A 15,617-nucleotide genomic window follows, 5' to 3' on the forward strand; every position below is an offset into this window, starting at 1 on the left:
TAGTTCCAAGCCAGAATGGCTAGAAGTGACCAGGGAAGCAATGGGCCCTGAGCTAGTGGCCCTGTGAGCAGTACCTCTCCCAGCCCTGGGCCCTGAAGTTGGTGGATTTGGGGGAGCCCCAGCCCAAGTGCCATTTCTGTTCCATCTCCATTGTTTCAGTGTGGGGGTTCTCCCATCTGTGGAAGTGACAGTGTGGACTGGGATGTATCGGGGCCTAAATGATGGCTGGAGGCTGAAAGAGAGGACCATGAACCACTGGCCCAGGAGCCGAGACCCAGATCAGAAGGACATGAGTATCCCGATTTTTTTTTTTTCCCCGAGATGGAGTTTTTGCTCGTCACCCAGGCTGGAGTGCAATGACGCAATCTCGGCTCACTGCAACCTCCGCCTCCCAGGTTCAAGCGATTCTCCTGCCTCAGCCTCCTGAGGAGCTGGGATTACAGGTGCCCACCACCACACCCAGCTAATTTTTGTATTTTTAGTAGAGACAGGGTTTCACCATGTTACCCAGGCTGGTCTTGAACTCCTGACCTCAGGTGATCACCTGCCTCGGTCTCCCAAAGTGCGGGGATTATAGGCGTGAGCCACGACACCCAGCTGAGTATCCCGATTTTTTCCCAGGAAACAAATGGGAAGAATCAGCTGTGCAAGAGTTGCAGGCGCAAAGTTTGCCAATTACGGGATTAAGAATTGAGGTTCAATCTTCTTACCTCCTGGGATGATCTAGAAAGAACTCTCTGCTAGAATCATCTAGTTATACCCTGGAGGGCTCCTCAGGGCAGCATTAAAAATAGCTTCCCCCAGCAACTTCTTCAAAGGTTAAAGACATTTGAGCTGCTCCCAAGAGCTATACAGGACAGTGCCACAGAGCAGAGTCAAGACAGCTGCTGCTGGTGAGTCTGGAGGGGTCCGAGAAAGTCTCCCTCTGTTGCCCAAGCTGGAGTGCGGTGGCTCAATCTCAGCTAACTGCAACCTCTGCTTTCTGGGTTCAAGCCATTCTTGTGCCTCAGCCTCCTGAGTGACTGGGATCACAGATATCTGTCCCCATGCTGGGCTAATTTTTGTATTTTTTGTAGAGATGGGATTTCGCCATGTTGCCCAGGCTGGTCTCGAACTCCCGGCTTCATCTGATCCGCCTGCCTCAGCCTCCCAAAGTACTGGGATTACAGGGGTGAACCAGCATGCCCGACCTTAATTTTATATTTTTTTGTAGAGATGGGGTCTCGCTTTGTTGCCCAGGCTGGTCTCAAACTCCTGGCCTCAAGCAATCCTTCCACCTCGGCCTCCCAAAGTGTTGAGACTACAGGTGTGAGGCACCGTGCCTGGCCGATAATAAGTCTGGAATCCACATTTCACAGAGTACTTTGTAGTGTTCACATTTGATGCTTAGCAATAACGGGCTCATCTTACTAATCCTATTGATGCAGAAGTAGGGGCATGATGATGGTGGTGATGGTGATGATGACATTAACCTTTGGACCACACCACAGGTGCAACCTCTACCACCTGCCTCTCTCCTCGATACTGCTGGCCTCCCTTTTTCCAATCCCGCCTCATTACAGTCGTCCCTAGATAGTCAGTGAGATCTTTTCAAAAGGAAGTCAGGCTGGGCGCGGTGGCGCACGCCTGTAATCCCAGCACTTTGGGAGGCTGAGGCAGATGAATCACTTGAGGTCAGGAGTTCGAGACCAGACTGGCCAACATGGCGAAACCTTGTCTCTACTAAAAAAGTACACACATAAAACATTTGCTGGGCATGGTGGTGGGTGGGTACCTGTAATCCCAGCTACTTGGGAGGCTGAGGCAGGAGAATCGCTTGAACCCGGGAGACAGAGGTTGCAGTGAGCCGAGATCACACCACTGCACTCCAGCCTGGGCGACAAGAGCAAAACTCTGTCTCAAAAAAAAAAAAAACAAAAGTAAATCAGATCACGTCAGCCGCCCAGTCTTGACCCTCCAAACTCCTTACCATGGCTAAAATGCCTGCAGGACCTGGTCTTTGGTGCTGACCGACCTTACATCCTGCCATCCTCTGCTTGGGTCACTTCCTGGACATGCCTTCCTGACCACTCAGTCTAAGGAAGCCCCTGTCTCTTGCTAACCCTTGTTCTACTTTATATCTGTCTACAGTTCTCCCTCTTTATCTGCAGGGGATATGTTCCAAGAACCCCAGTGGATGCCTGAAACCGTGGATAGCACTGAAGTCTATACCTACTATGTTTTTCCTATATGTACATACCTAAGATGAAGTTTATAAATTAGGCACAGAGATTAACAGCCAATAATAAAATAGAACAATTATATCAATATACCGTGCCAGGCATGGTGGCTTATGCCTGTAATCCCAGCACTTTGGGAGACTGAGGTGAGAGAATTGCGTGAGGCCAAGAGTTTTGGGGTTTTTTTTTGTTTTATTCTGTTTTTGTTTTTGAGACGGAGTTTTGCTTTTGTAACCCAGGCCGGAGTTCAATGGCACGATCTTGGCTCACTTTAACCTCCACCTCCTGGGTTCAAGCGATTCTCCAGCCTCAGACTCCCAAAGTGCTGGGATTACAGTTGTGAGCCACTGTGCCTGGCCTGAGGCTAGTAATTATTAGCATTCACACTATGCCACTCACTGTGCTATTATCACTCCCATAATACTGATGAGAAAACCGAGATTTAAAGAAATGATCCAGCCCACAAGTGGTGAACCCAGGTTTCCAAACCCGGCAGCCAGACCCCAGGGGCTGATCTGTCTAAACACCGGGATTGTATTTGGCATCCTCAGCTCAGGAGCTGGCTGTGGTCTCCAGGCAGCCCTGGGGTTGGGGAGCGGATGACAGTTGACAGTCGAGGTTCTCTCAGGTGTGGCTTGCTCCAGGGCTGGGTACTTACAGGTCAAACACCAAGAAGAAGAAAGTGTTGGTCTCGTAAGTGTCCTTCAGCTGTACTGAAATGGAAATGGCTAGCTTGTCTCAAGTAGCAGGGGAGCCCAGGTAGGGGCAGCTGGGGCACAGGGGTCAGGGACTGAGGCTGCTGTGGGCTAACTTCAAAAGCTGACAGGGGAATCAGGAGGGTGCTCAAAGGACATCAACCCAGGGTGTGGGCAGCCCCAGGGACTTTATTATTATTATTATTATTAGAGACAGGATCTCACTGTGTCACCTAGGCTGGAATGTAGTAGTGCAATCATAACTCACTGCAGCCTCAAACTACCGGGCTCGAGTGATGCTCCTGCCTCAGCCTCCTGAGTGGCTGGGATTACAGGCATGCATCAGCACGCCTGGCTAATTCAGCCCAGGGACATCAAACCCCCATTCCCCTGCCTGCATCCATCCCAGCCTGGGACCCCTTCTGTCAGAGCAGTGAGGGTGGAGCTGGGAGCCTTGAGCCTGGGTGGTTCTAGCTGGCTATGTGGTGGGGTCACACTCCCTGGCTTGGGCTGTCAGGGCAGAATCACAGGGGGGCACCCCGTCATGTGACTTGGGGTCATCACTCACTGATGTTGGGGTGCCCTGAGACCTTGCGCAGGATATCCACCTCCTTCAGCGTGGCTTCTCGCAGCTCTCGCACCTCCTCGGGGCTGAAGCTGCCTCCACCGGTGACGTCGATAACCTTCACTGCGTACTCCTGGCTCGTGGGCTTGTGGATGCATCGCCTGACCACACTGCTAATGCCCCTGGAAGTGCAGAAGACAGATGGCCTCGGGGGGTCCCTCACCCCATGGGGAGTCCCAGATTCGAGGCTGCAGCAGAGATGTCCTGCCCTTGTCAATAGATTTACGCTTTCCCCCAAGTTCCTCTGAGGTTTTGGAAATGGTGGATGAATAAATACAGGCATAGTCAGGTGATTTGCCCAGAGCTGGTGAGTAACAAGCCTGCTCTCAGGCCATGTAACTCCTAGTTCAGTGCTCTTTTTTTTTTTTTTTTTTTTTTTTTGAGAGAGAGAGTCTCACTCTGTCGCCCAGACTGGAGTGCAGTGGCACAATCTTGGCTCACTGCAACTTCCACCTCCCGGGTTCAAGCAATTCTCCTGCCTCAGCCTCCTGAGTAGCTGGGACTACAGGCGCCTGCCACCACGCAGAGCTAATTTTTGTATTTTTACTGGAGACAGGTTTCACCATGTTGGCCAGGCTGGTCTCAAACTCCTGATCTCAGGTGATCCTCCTGCCTTGGCCTCCCAAAGTGCTGGGATTGCAGGCATGAGCCACTGTGCCCGGCAGCCCCTCGCTTTTTTTTTTTTTTTTTTTTTTTTTTTAATAGAGATGGTTAGCCAGACCTGGTGGCACACACCTGTTGTCCCAGCTACTAGGGAGGCTGAGGTGGGAGGATCACTTGAGCCTAGGAGGCAGAGACTGTAGTGAGTCAAGATCATGCCACTGTACTCCAACCTGGACTACAGGGCAAGACCCTATGTTAAGAAAAAAAAAGAGATATGGAGTCTTGCTATGTTGCCCAGGCTGATCTTGAACTCTTGGCCTCAAGCAATCCTCCCACCTCAGCCTCCCAAAGTGCTGGGATTACAGGTGTGAGCCATTGCACCTACCCCTGGGAACTTTTTGCTGGGAAAGGTTTCTCTTATCTTTCCTGGCTTCAGGAGGGCAGGACCCCAAACCAAGGGTTTCTCCAAGAGAACAGCGCTTTGGGGATGAAAGTGGGGTCAGTACTCGGGGTGGAGCGGAGTTGGCTGTAGCCTACAGGGTCTGCTGGAGCCTAGGACAGCACTTCGTGGGGAGAGCTTGGGCCTTACCTGCCCAGGATCTCTTTGGGCTCGTAATTCTCATAGAAGTCCTGTGCAGAATGAGAGTCCGGCAGTGCCTCATCCCGGGTCATGCTCAGATCTTCAGCAGGGGAACTCTGAGTGGCTCTGAGAGGGGAACAGAAAGAAGCTGTCAGCCTTCCTGACCCAGGGGGTGTTCTCCTTGGGGCCTGGAACTGTTTCTCACTCATCCTTGTATCTGGCACCACACTGGCCTATAGTGAATGTTCCAAATAAATGTTTGTGAATTGAGGCCGGGCGTGGTGGCTCACACCTATAATCCCAGCACTTTGGGAAGCTGAGGCAGATAGATCACTTGAGGCCAGGATTTCAAGACCAGCCTGGCCAACATGGTGAAACCCCATCTCTACTAGAAATACAAAAATTAGCTGGGTGCAGTGGCACACGCTTGTAGTCTCAGCTATTTGGGAGGCTGAGGCAGGAGAATCACTTGAACCTAGGAGGCAGAGGTTGCAGTGAGCGGAGATCACATCACTTCACTCCCGCCTGGGCAACATAGCCAGACTCTGGCTCAAAAAAAGTAAATTCTTTGTAGAGATGGGGTCTTGCTCTGTTACCCAGCCGGGAGTGCAATGGTACCATCATAGCTCACTGCTGCCTCAGCCACCTGGGCTCAAGTGATCCTCACACCCTAGCCGCCTGAGTAGCTGGGACTAAAGTACCCCCCAGGCTGGAGTGCAGTGGTGCAATCTTGGCCCTCGGCTCACTGCAACCTCCACCTCCCATGTTCAAGCGATTCTCCTGCCTCAGCCTCCCAAGTAGCTGGAATTACAGGCACCTACCACCACGCCTGGCTAATTTTTTCTATTTTTAGTAGACAGGATTTCACCATGTTGGCCAGGCTGGTGTCGAACTCCTGACCTCAGGTGATCCGACCGCCTTGGTCTCCCAAAGTGCTGGGATTACAGGCGTGAACCACCACGCCCAGCTCTAATATTTAAGTTTTTTTGTAGAGATGGGGTCTCCCTATGTTGCCCAAGCTAGTCTCAAACTCCTGGCCTCAAGCATTCTTCCCGCCTCAGCCTCCCAAAGAGATGGGATTATAGGCATGAGCCACCACTGGACCTGGCCACAATTTCCTTTTTAATAGGCCACTCCTGTAGCCTCTCCTTATCTCCCCTTGTTGTGACTGTGCTTCCTGAAAACACACCCCCTTCTAGGACAGGTTTCCTGTGCTCCATCCCACTGCTCCTTCCTCATGTTTTGTGTGTGTGTGTGTGTGTGTAGAGATGGAGTCTTGGTCTGTCACCCAGGCTGGAGTGCAGTGGTGTGATCTTGGTTCACTGCAACCTCCCCTTCCCGGGTTCAAGCAATTCTCCTGCCTCAGCCTTCAGAGTAGCTGGGATTACAGACACGCACCACCATGCCTGGCTAATTTTTTTGTATTTTTAGTCGAGATGGGGTTTCACCATGTTGGCCAGGATGGTCTCAAACTCCTGACCACAAATGATCCACACACCTTGGCCTCCCAAAGTGCTGAGATTACAGGCGTGAGCCACTGCACCCGGCCCTTCCTCATGTATTCTATCCATAACTGGGACTTTCATACTCACTCACTCACTCATTCATTACATCTCCATTCTGCAGACATTGAACACCCACTCTTTGCCAACCACTATGCTGGGTGCTCTGAGGGATGGAGAGCTGGGTGGGTCCATCCCGGTCCCTACCTCTGGTGTCATTCGCCAGTGTATGCTCTCACCTCCCCCGCTAGACTGTCGCCTCTAGGATGTCCTAGCCGTCTCTGCCCCCCATACCCAGTGCGGGTGTCTGGCAGGGGTTATTCCTTGAATGTGAGTCAATGGTCGGGCAGGTACCCCTTTGGTGCTCAGGGTCCTGCTGGCAGAATGCCCCATGTCCTACCTAACAATGGCCAGTGAGCCCTGAGTGGCCCTGCTGCAGCATAGAGGCAGTACAGAGCCAGGACACTCAGGCCTGGACACAGAGGCGCTGAGCTACCCCGCCTTGCGTCAGGAACATGGAGGCTCCTACCAGGGAACTCCACTCCTGCTTCAGATGTAGGATTTAGGCCTGGCATGATGGCTCACACCTGTTATCCCAGCACTTTGGGAGGCTGAGGCAGGCAGATCACTTGAGGTCAGGAGTTCGAGACCAGCCTGGGCTACATGGCGAAACCCCATCTCTACAAAAAATACAAAAATTAGCCAGGCATGATGGCTCTCGGACCTGTGGTCCCAGTTACTTGGGAGCTGAGGCAGGACGATCACTTGAACCCAGGAGGTGGAGGTTGCAGTGAGCTGAGATCGCACCACTGCACTCCAGCCTAGGTGACGGAGTGAGTGAGACTCTGTCTCAAAAAAACAAAACAAAACAGGCCGGGCGCGGTGGCTCATGCCTGTAATCCCAACACTCTGGGAGGCTGAGGTGGGAGGATCACGAGGTCAGGAGATTGAGACCATCCTGGCTAACACGGTGAAACCCCGTCTCTACTAAAAAATACAAAACATTAGCTGGGCGTGGTAGTGGGCACCTGCAGTCCCAGCTACTCGGGAGGCTGAGGCAGGAGAATGGCGTGAACCCGGGACACGTTGCTTGCAATGAGCCAAGATCATGCCACTGCACTCCAGTCTGGGCAACAGAGCGAGACTCCATCTCAAAAACAAAACAAAACAAAAAAACAAGACAAAACAAAACAAAATCAGATGCAGGATTTGAGGAATGCAGAAAATACCATTTACCAACAGGGAAAAAGGCAGATAGAAAACAGGCCCAACCTGCCACTCAGCAGGGCCAAAGCTGCCTCCAACCCCCTTTTCCCCACTGCTTCTGGGCCTAAGAAGGCCTGGCCTCTCAAAGGAGCCAATTTGCTGACCAGCCAAGCAGCAGCTCTGGCTGCCTCCGGGATTGGGCAGGCTGTTCCAGAAATCCTGGTGGCCCCACTACTGGGTGCCTGGTTACCAGAGGAAGGTTTAGAATAACAAGTCCCCTCTGCTGGTGCCAGGCATCTGGGCTGCTCACGCACAGGCCTTCTCTGCCTGCCCCATCAGCAACTCGGCGGAGCCTGGGACTGTCTGTTTCCCATAAAAACAAGCCCATTTGCTGGTAAGTCCTTCTAAGTCCTCACAATGGGCATCTGTGCCTCATCACCTCCCAAAGCTGGGTAGTGCCAGCTCTCTCCTCTCCCCCAGCCCTCCATGAGCAGAAAGTACACCTGGAACCCCCTATGAGATGCCAGCCTAGGCCTAAGGCTCCAGTCCTTGGCACAGCCTACTTGGCCAAGTTGTGGCTACACTCACCTTTCCTGGGGTGCTCAGGAGGTGGTTATCTTGCCCCAGCTCCAGCTCTGACTGGGGCCAACTTAGTGCCCCTGTCTACTGCCCCACCCACCCCTCACACCTTTCCCAAGACCCCTGTGGACAGGGTTCCCACATGGGAGTAGGTAGCCCAGTCCTTTTTTTAGACAGAATCTCTCTCTGTCACCCAGACTGGAGTGCAGTGGCGCGATCTCAGCTCACGGCAACTTCTGCTTTCCGGGTTCAAGCGATTCTCCTGCCTCAGCCTCCTGAGTAGCTAGGACTACAGGCATGAGCCACCATACCCAGCTAATTTTTGTATTTTTAGTAGATACGGGGCTCCACCATGTTAGCCAGGCTGGTCTTGAACTCCTGACCTCAAGTGACCCTCCCACCTTGGCCTCCCAAAGTGCTGGGATTACAGGTGTGAGCCACCGTGCCTACCTGGCCTGGTCCTTTTTGGCACATAACTTCCCTCCCCTGGACTCTGAAAGTCCAAAAAACCAGATCAGCCTCAGGACTTCTTTTCTGTAGGAAAGTCCCCAGATGGGGGTTTCAAGGGTCAGTGCTGCCACTCTCCCTGGTCCATCCGCCTTTAGAAAAGAGACATGGATAGAGTGGATGTGGGAGTTTCTATCTTCTCCACCCTCACTCCTCCCTGCTCCCTGCCTGTCACCTGGCTTTTGTCCATCAATGGGCTAGCTACTCACAGTTAAGTCCTTGCAGGCTCTTGAAGGAGCTTGACAAGAATCCCAAAGGCCTCAGAGCCCCCGGGGAGAGGGGACCACAGAGGGCTGAAGCCGTGTCCTGAGCAGACACTTGGAAGATATCGTCTGCTGTTGTTTTGGGTTTTGCTATTTGATGACCGGAGGCTAACGTGCCAAAAATAAATCACAACTGCAAACCCGGGAGGCAGGCCAAGGCTCCGCAGGGACAGGGCATGGGGCCGAGTATCACCAGGGGGGACCTCTGGTGGAGGATGAGGGAAACTCGGGTGGCCTGAGACCAGGCCAGACAGGATGTATTGATCCTCCCTCTGGAGCTCCCTTGGCTTCCAGGACCAGAGAACGTAAAGCCAGCCTCGTGCGGAGGGCACTAGCTTCACTGGGAGCAATTTTGATTTCTGCGTATGCTGACAGCACTGCCCTGGAGGCTTTCTCAGTGAACGACTGCAGCAGCTGACTGCCCTGGCTGTCCCAGGGACATTTAGGGACAGTGTGCGTGATTACCCTGTATAATGCAGACCTGTACAGATTAGGGAGGCCAGGTGCAGTGGTGAAGGGGTGGCCTACCCTTCCACACCTGTGGGCTTTTCTCGTTAGGTGGAATGAGAGACTTGAGAAAAGAAATGAGACACAGAGACAAAGTATAGAGAAAGAAAAAGTGGGCCCAGGGGACCAGCGCTCAGCATACAGAGGACCCACATCGGCACTGGTCTCTGAGCTCCCTAGTATTTATTGATAATTATCTTTACCATCTTAAAGATAAGGGAGTGGCAGGATAATAGGATCATTGTAGGGAGAAAATCAGCAGTAAGACATACGAATAAAGATCTCTGTGACGTGAATAAATTTAAAGGAAAATGCTGTGCCTTGATATGCATATGCAAACATCTCCATAAACCTCTTAGCAGCATTGCTCCAGCAAGTCCCAGCTTTTGCCGTAAGGTGGTTTTCCATTGCCCAGATGCTTTTCTCTATCTCAACTGCCAACAACCGCCAAAAGGCCTTCTTTCCTCTTGTACTAGTCCTCCTCATCACAGACCCTTCACGGGTGTCAGGCTGGGGGACGATCAGGTCTTTCCCTTCCCACAAGGCCATATTTCAGACTATCACATGGGGAGAAACCTTGGACAATACATAGCTTTCCTAGGCAGAGGTCCCTGCGACCTTTGGCAGTGTACGTGTCCCTGGGTACTTGAGATTAAGAGAATGGTGATGACTTTTAACCAGCAAGCTGCCTTCAAGCACTTGTTTAACAAAGGCACATCCTGCACAGCCCAAAATCCATTAAACCTTGAGTCACCACAGCACATGTCTCTTGCAAGGACAAGGTTGGGGGTAGGGTCACAGATTAACAGCATCTCAAATACAGAACAAAATGGAGTCTCTTATGTCTACCTTTTTCTATATAGACACAGTAACAGTCTGATCTTTCTTTCTTTTCCCCACACAGTGGCTCACACTCAGCACTTTGGGAGACCAAGGCAGGAGGATTATTTAAGTCCAAGAGTTTGACAGCAGCCTGGGCAACAAAGTGAGACCCTGGCTCTACAAAAAAATTAAAAAATTAGCCAGGTGTGGTGGCACACACCTGTGGTCCCAGCTACTCAGGCGGCTTACTGTGGAGGATCACTTGAACCTGGGAGGTCAAGGCTTCAGTGAGCTATGATCATGCCACTGCACTCCAGCCTTAGCAACAGAGACTCAGTCTCAATCAATCAATCAATCAATCAATCAAAAAGGGACCTTCCCCTGCAGGAATCCACCTCTGATCTACCCTCCATAATTTCATGTAAAAAACCTTCCTTTAAGGCCAGGCACGGTGGCTCACGCCTGTAATCCCAGCACTTTGGGAGGCCGAGACGGGCGGATCACCTGAAGTCAGGAGTTTGAGACTATCCTGGACAACATGACGAAACCATATCTCTACCAAGAATAAAAAATTAGCCAGGCATGGTAGTGAGCACCTGTAATCCCAGCTACTCAGGAGGCTGAGGTGGGAGAATCACTTAAACCTGGAAAGCAGAAGTTGCAGTGAGCCAAAGTCATGCCACTGCACTCCAGCCAGGGTGACAAAGCGAGACCCTGTCTCAAAACAAAAAACAAAAAACCTTCCTTTAATCTTACATCAGATGTGTGGGTTTTAAAAATTATTTATGTGTTTTATTTATTTTATTTTATTGAGACGGAGTCTTGCTTTGTGGCCTGCGCTGGAAGGCAGTGGTGTGATCTCAGCTCACTGCAACCTCTGCCTCCTGGGTTCAAGCGGTTCTCCTGCCTCAGCCTCCCATGTAGCTGGGATTACAGGCGCCCACCACCACACCCAGAAATTTTTGTATTTTTAGTACAGATGGGGTTTCGCCATGTTGGCCAGGATGGTCTTGAACTCCTGACCTCAGGTGATCCACCCGCCTCGGCCTCCCAAAGTGCTGAGACTACAGGTGTGAGCCACCACACCCGGCCTATTTTTTTTTTTTGAGATGGAGTCTCACTCTGTCGCCCAGGCTGGAGTGCAGTGGTATGATCTTGGCACACTGCAACCTCCACCTCCGGGGTTCAAGTGATTCTCCTGCTTCAGCCTCCCGAGTAGCGGGATTATAGGCGCAAGCCACCAAGCCAGGCTAATTTTTGAATTTTTTTTTCTTTGGAAACAGTTTCACTCTCGTTGCCCAGGCTGGAGTGCAATGGCATGATCTCGGCTCACTGCAACCCCTGCCTTTCGGGTTCAAGCAATTCTCCTGCCTCAGTCTCCCAAGTAGCTGGGATTACAGGTATGTGCCACCACACCTGGCTAATTTTGTATTTTTAGTAGAGACGGGGTTTCTCCATGTTGGTCAGGCTGGTCTTGAACTCCTGACCTCAGGTGATTCGCCTGCCTTGACCTCCCAGAATGCTGAGATTACAGGCTTCAGCCACCACACCTGCTGTTTTTAATTTTATATGTATTTTTAATTTTCAAAATAGAGATGGGAGCCGGGGACGGTGGCTCACACCTGTAATCCCAGCACTTTGGGAGGCTGAGGTGGGAGGATCACCTGAGGTCAGGAGTTCGAGGCCAGCCTGGCCAACATGGTGAAACCCCATCTCTAATAAAAATACAAAAATTAGACTGGGCGTGGTGGCTCACGCCTGTAATCCCAGCACTTTGGGAGGCCAAGGCGGGCAGATCACGAGGTCAGGAGATTGAGACCATCCTGGCTAACACGGCAAAACCCCGTCTCTACTAACAATACAAAAATTGGCTGAGCGTGGCGGTGGGCACCTGTAGTCCCAGCTACTCAGGAAGCTGAGGCAGGAGAATGGTATCAACCCAGGAGGCAGAGCTGTACTCCAGCCTGGGCGACAGAGCCAGACTCCGTCTCAAAAAACAAACAAAAAACAAAAATTAGTCTGGCGTGGTGGTGGGTGCCTGTAGTCCCAGGTACTCTGGACACTGAAGCAGGAGAATCGCTTGAACCCAGGAGGCAGAGGTTGCAGTGAGCCAATATCGTGCCACTGCACTCCAGCCTGGGTGACAGAGCAAGACTCTGTCTCAAAATAAATAAATAAATAAATAAATAAATAAATTAATTAATTAAAAAATAAAATAACAAAAGAGATGGGGGTCTCACGATGTTGCCCTGACAGGTCTCAAAGTTCTGGGTTCAAGCAATCCTCCTGTTTTGGTCCTCCCAAAGTGCTGGGATTACAGGCGTGAGAAACCACACTCGACCACAGATACCTAATTGATACACATTTTACAAAGCACTTCATAGTTTCACTTGGTCCACAAAACCCTGGTATTAAGCCAATTTTAGAGAGAGTGTGACTTGGTCAAGGTCGCCAAGTAGGTGAGTTGGAGAGCCTAGATTAACCGTGGATGTTGTGGGCACCAGCATTTCCTTATAATGCTGACCATCTGGCTGGCTGTGGTGGCTCACATCTGTAATCCCAGCACTTTGGGAGGCTGAGGTAGGCAGATCATGAGGTCAGGAGATCGAGACCATCCTGTCCAACATGGTGAAACCCTGTCTCTACTAAAAATACAAAAATTAACTGGGCACGGCAGTGCATGCCTGTAATGCCAACTACTCGGGAAGCTGAGGCAGGTGAATTGCTTGAACCCGGGAGGCATTGCAGTGAGCCAAGATCGCACCACTAAACTCCAGCCTGGTGACAGAGCTAGACTCCGTCTCAATAATAGTAATAATAATAATAATGCTGACCATCTATTTCTTTCACTTTGGGGAAAATTTTTGTTGAATTGTTTACATACAAATGAGCTGAAAAAGACTTTAGGGTATGAGTGCTAAGCATAAAAGCCTCCAACTTACATTGAAACACAAATTCTGCAAGGTTTAAAATACCTGGAACTCTTTTTTTTTTTTTTTTTTTTTTTTGAGACAGAGTCTCGCTATGTCGCCCAGGCTGGAGTGCAGTGGCCGGATCTCAGTTCACTGCAAGCTCGGCCTCCCGGGTTTACGCCATTCTCCTGCCTCAGCCTCCCGAGTAGCTGGGACTACAGGCGCCCGCCACTTCGCCCAGCTAGTTTTTTGTATTTTTTAGTAGAGACGGGGTTTCACCGGGTTAGCCAGGATGGTCTCGATCTGCTGACCTCGTGATCCGCCCGTCTCGGCCTCCCAAAGTGCTGGGATTACAGGCTTGAGCCACCGCGCCCGGCCATTTTTTTTTTTTTAAGTAGAGATGGGGTTTCACCATGTTGGTCAGGCTGGGCTTGAACTCCTGACCTCAGGTGATCTGCCCACCTTGGTCAGGCTGGGCTTGAACTCCTGACCTCAGGTGATCTGCCCACCTCGGCCTCCGAAAGTACTGGGCTCACAGGCGTGAGTCACCGTGCCAGGCCTAATTTACTACTTTTTTTTTTTAAACAAGAGTCTCGCTCTAGTCACCTACGCTGGGATGCAGTAGCACGATCCTGGCTCACTGCAACCTCTGCCTCCAGGGTTCAAGCAATTCTCCTTGTCCCGGCCTCTTTGAGTAGCTGAGACTACAGGCGTGTGCCACCAGGCCTGGCAAATTTTTTTTTTTCTTTTTGAGACAGAGTTTTGCTTTGTTACCCAGGCTGGAGTGCAGTGGCGCAATCTCGTCTCACTGCAACCTCTGCTTCCCAGGTTCAAGCAATTCCCTTGCCTCAGCCTCCCAAATAGCTGAAATTGCAGGCACCCACCACCATGCCCTGCTAATTTTTGTATTTTTAGTAGAGATGAGAGTTCACTATGTTAGCTAGGCTGGTCTCGAACTCCTGACCTCAGGTGATCCGCCCTCCTTAGCCTCCCAACGTGCTGGGATTACAGGCATGAGCCACCACGCCCGGCCTAATTTACCGTTAATAGACCTATTTTCTCCCTCACATTTCTTTTTTTTTTTTTTTTTTTGAGACGGAGTCTCGCTGTGTCTCCCAGGCTGGAGTGCAGTGGCGTGATCTCGGCTCACTGCAAGCTCCGCCTCCCGGGTTCACGCCATTCTCCCGCCTCAGCCTCCCAAGTAGCTGAGACTACAGGCGCCCGCCACCACGCCCGGCTAGTTTTTTGTATTTTTTTAGTAGAGACGGGGTTTCACCATGTTAGCCAGGATAGTCTCGATCTCCTGACCTCGTGATCCACCCGCCTCGGCCTCCCAAAGTGCTGGGATTACAGGCTTGAGCCACCGCGCCCGCCCTCCCTCACACTTCTAAGCTACATATTTGACTCTTGCTGGCTTATGTTATCTTCAGGTGATTGGTTCCAAGGCTTCTATGGATAACAAAAATCCACAGATGCTCACGTCCCTTATATAAAATGCCACATTATTTGCATATAACCTATGCATATCCTGCTGTATACTTTAAATAACCTCTAGATTACTTATAATACCTAGTATAATGCAAACAGGATATAAATAGTTGTTACACTGTATTGTTTAGGGAATGACAAGGAAAATAGTCTACATGTTTCCTACAGAAATGACCCTGAATTTTTTCAAAAAAAATTATTTTGAGACAGGGTCTCACTCTGGGCTGGTGTTCCGTGGCGTGATCATAGCTCACAGCAATCTTGAACTGGGCTTCCGCGATCCCCCCACCTCAGCCTCCCTAGTGGCTGAGACTACAGGTACATGCTACTGCACCTGGCTGATTTATTTTTGTTGGGATCTCACTTTGTTGCACAGGCTTCAAATATTCTCAATCCTCGATTGGCTGAAATCGATGGACGCGGAACTCAGGGAATTGGCGCACTGACTGGACAATCAATGAATGCATCACAAAATCCTTTCTGACCTTAGGGCAAAAGGCCAGTGCCCCTAAAGGATTATTCCACACCTTTCTCCTTGTAGCAATGACTCCTACCAGGGAAAGGCAAGGCTAGTCACGCTTGCATTTTGTCACTTGTTCATTTCTCTTTGATTCAATGTATTTGAATCACCACTACACCTGGACACGAGGGACATCTGAGTATTAACACTACAGACTCACAGAAGTCCCGAGCATCCAGGAAAACGAGTAGAAGTGTCTTCTATAAACCCAGGAGGGAATGTGCTGGGTGACTGGCCAGGAGTGAACTCTGCTGAGGCCCTCTTTCTGAGTCTCTTTCAGGAACTGAATGTTTAGGCACTCCAGGAACACAGTTGATAGGAAGCAAGACGCAACTGGTTAATTCCCTCAATTACCAGCATCTCACTCACCTGGCAGTGATGTAGGGCTCTGAAACTCAGAAAAAAATCAGAAAACAGAACCTACGGAGGCCGGGTGGGTGGCTGATGCCTATAATCCCAGCACTTCGGAAGGCCGAGGCAGGTGGATCACCTGAGGTTGAGTTCTATACCAGCCTGGTCAACATAGTGAAACTGTCTCTGCTGCTCACTTTGGGGGAAAAAAAAAAAAAAAAAAAAAAAAGACCTGCTG

At 50.8% G+C, this 15,617-nt stretch overlaps 1 protein-coding gene across 3 annotated transcripts in view; it reads right to left on the reverse strand.

Moving 5' to 3' along the window:
- PHKG1 (phosphorylase kinase catalytic subunit gamma 1) overlaps nt 1-8,870 on the reverse strand; it is a 13,123-nt gene extending 4,253 nt beyond the window's left edge. The window contains exons 1-5 of one of the 3 annotated variants that reach the window (XM_015133414.3): nt 8,726-8,850; nt 4,732-4,848; nt 3,483-3,661; nt 2,878-2,932; nt 75-176 (exon numbers count right to left, since the gene is read on the reverse strand). In XM_015133414.3, the coding sequence (XP_014988900.2) occupies nt 75-176; nt 2,878-2,932; nt 3,483-3,661; nt 4,732-4,814 (419 nt within the window). In that variant the 5' untranslated portion in view covers nt 4,815-4,848; nt 8,726-8,850. 3 annotated transcript variants of the gene reach the window in all.
- Nucleotides 8,871-15,617: the final 6,747 nt, after the last annotated feature.

The sequence above is a fragment of the Macaca mulatta genome, chromosome 3 (genome assembly GCF_049350105.2).
Source record: "Macaca mulatta isolate MMU2019108-1 chromosome 3, T2T-MMU8v2.0, whole genome shotgun sequence".
NCBI classification, from domain to species: domain Eukaryota; kingdom Metazoa; phylum Chordata; class Mammalia; order Primates; family Cercopithecidae; genus Macaca; species Macaca mulatta.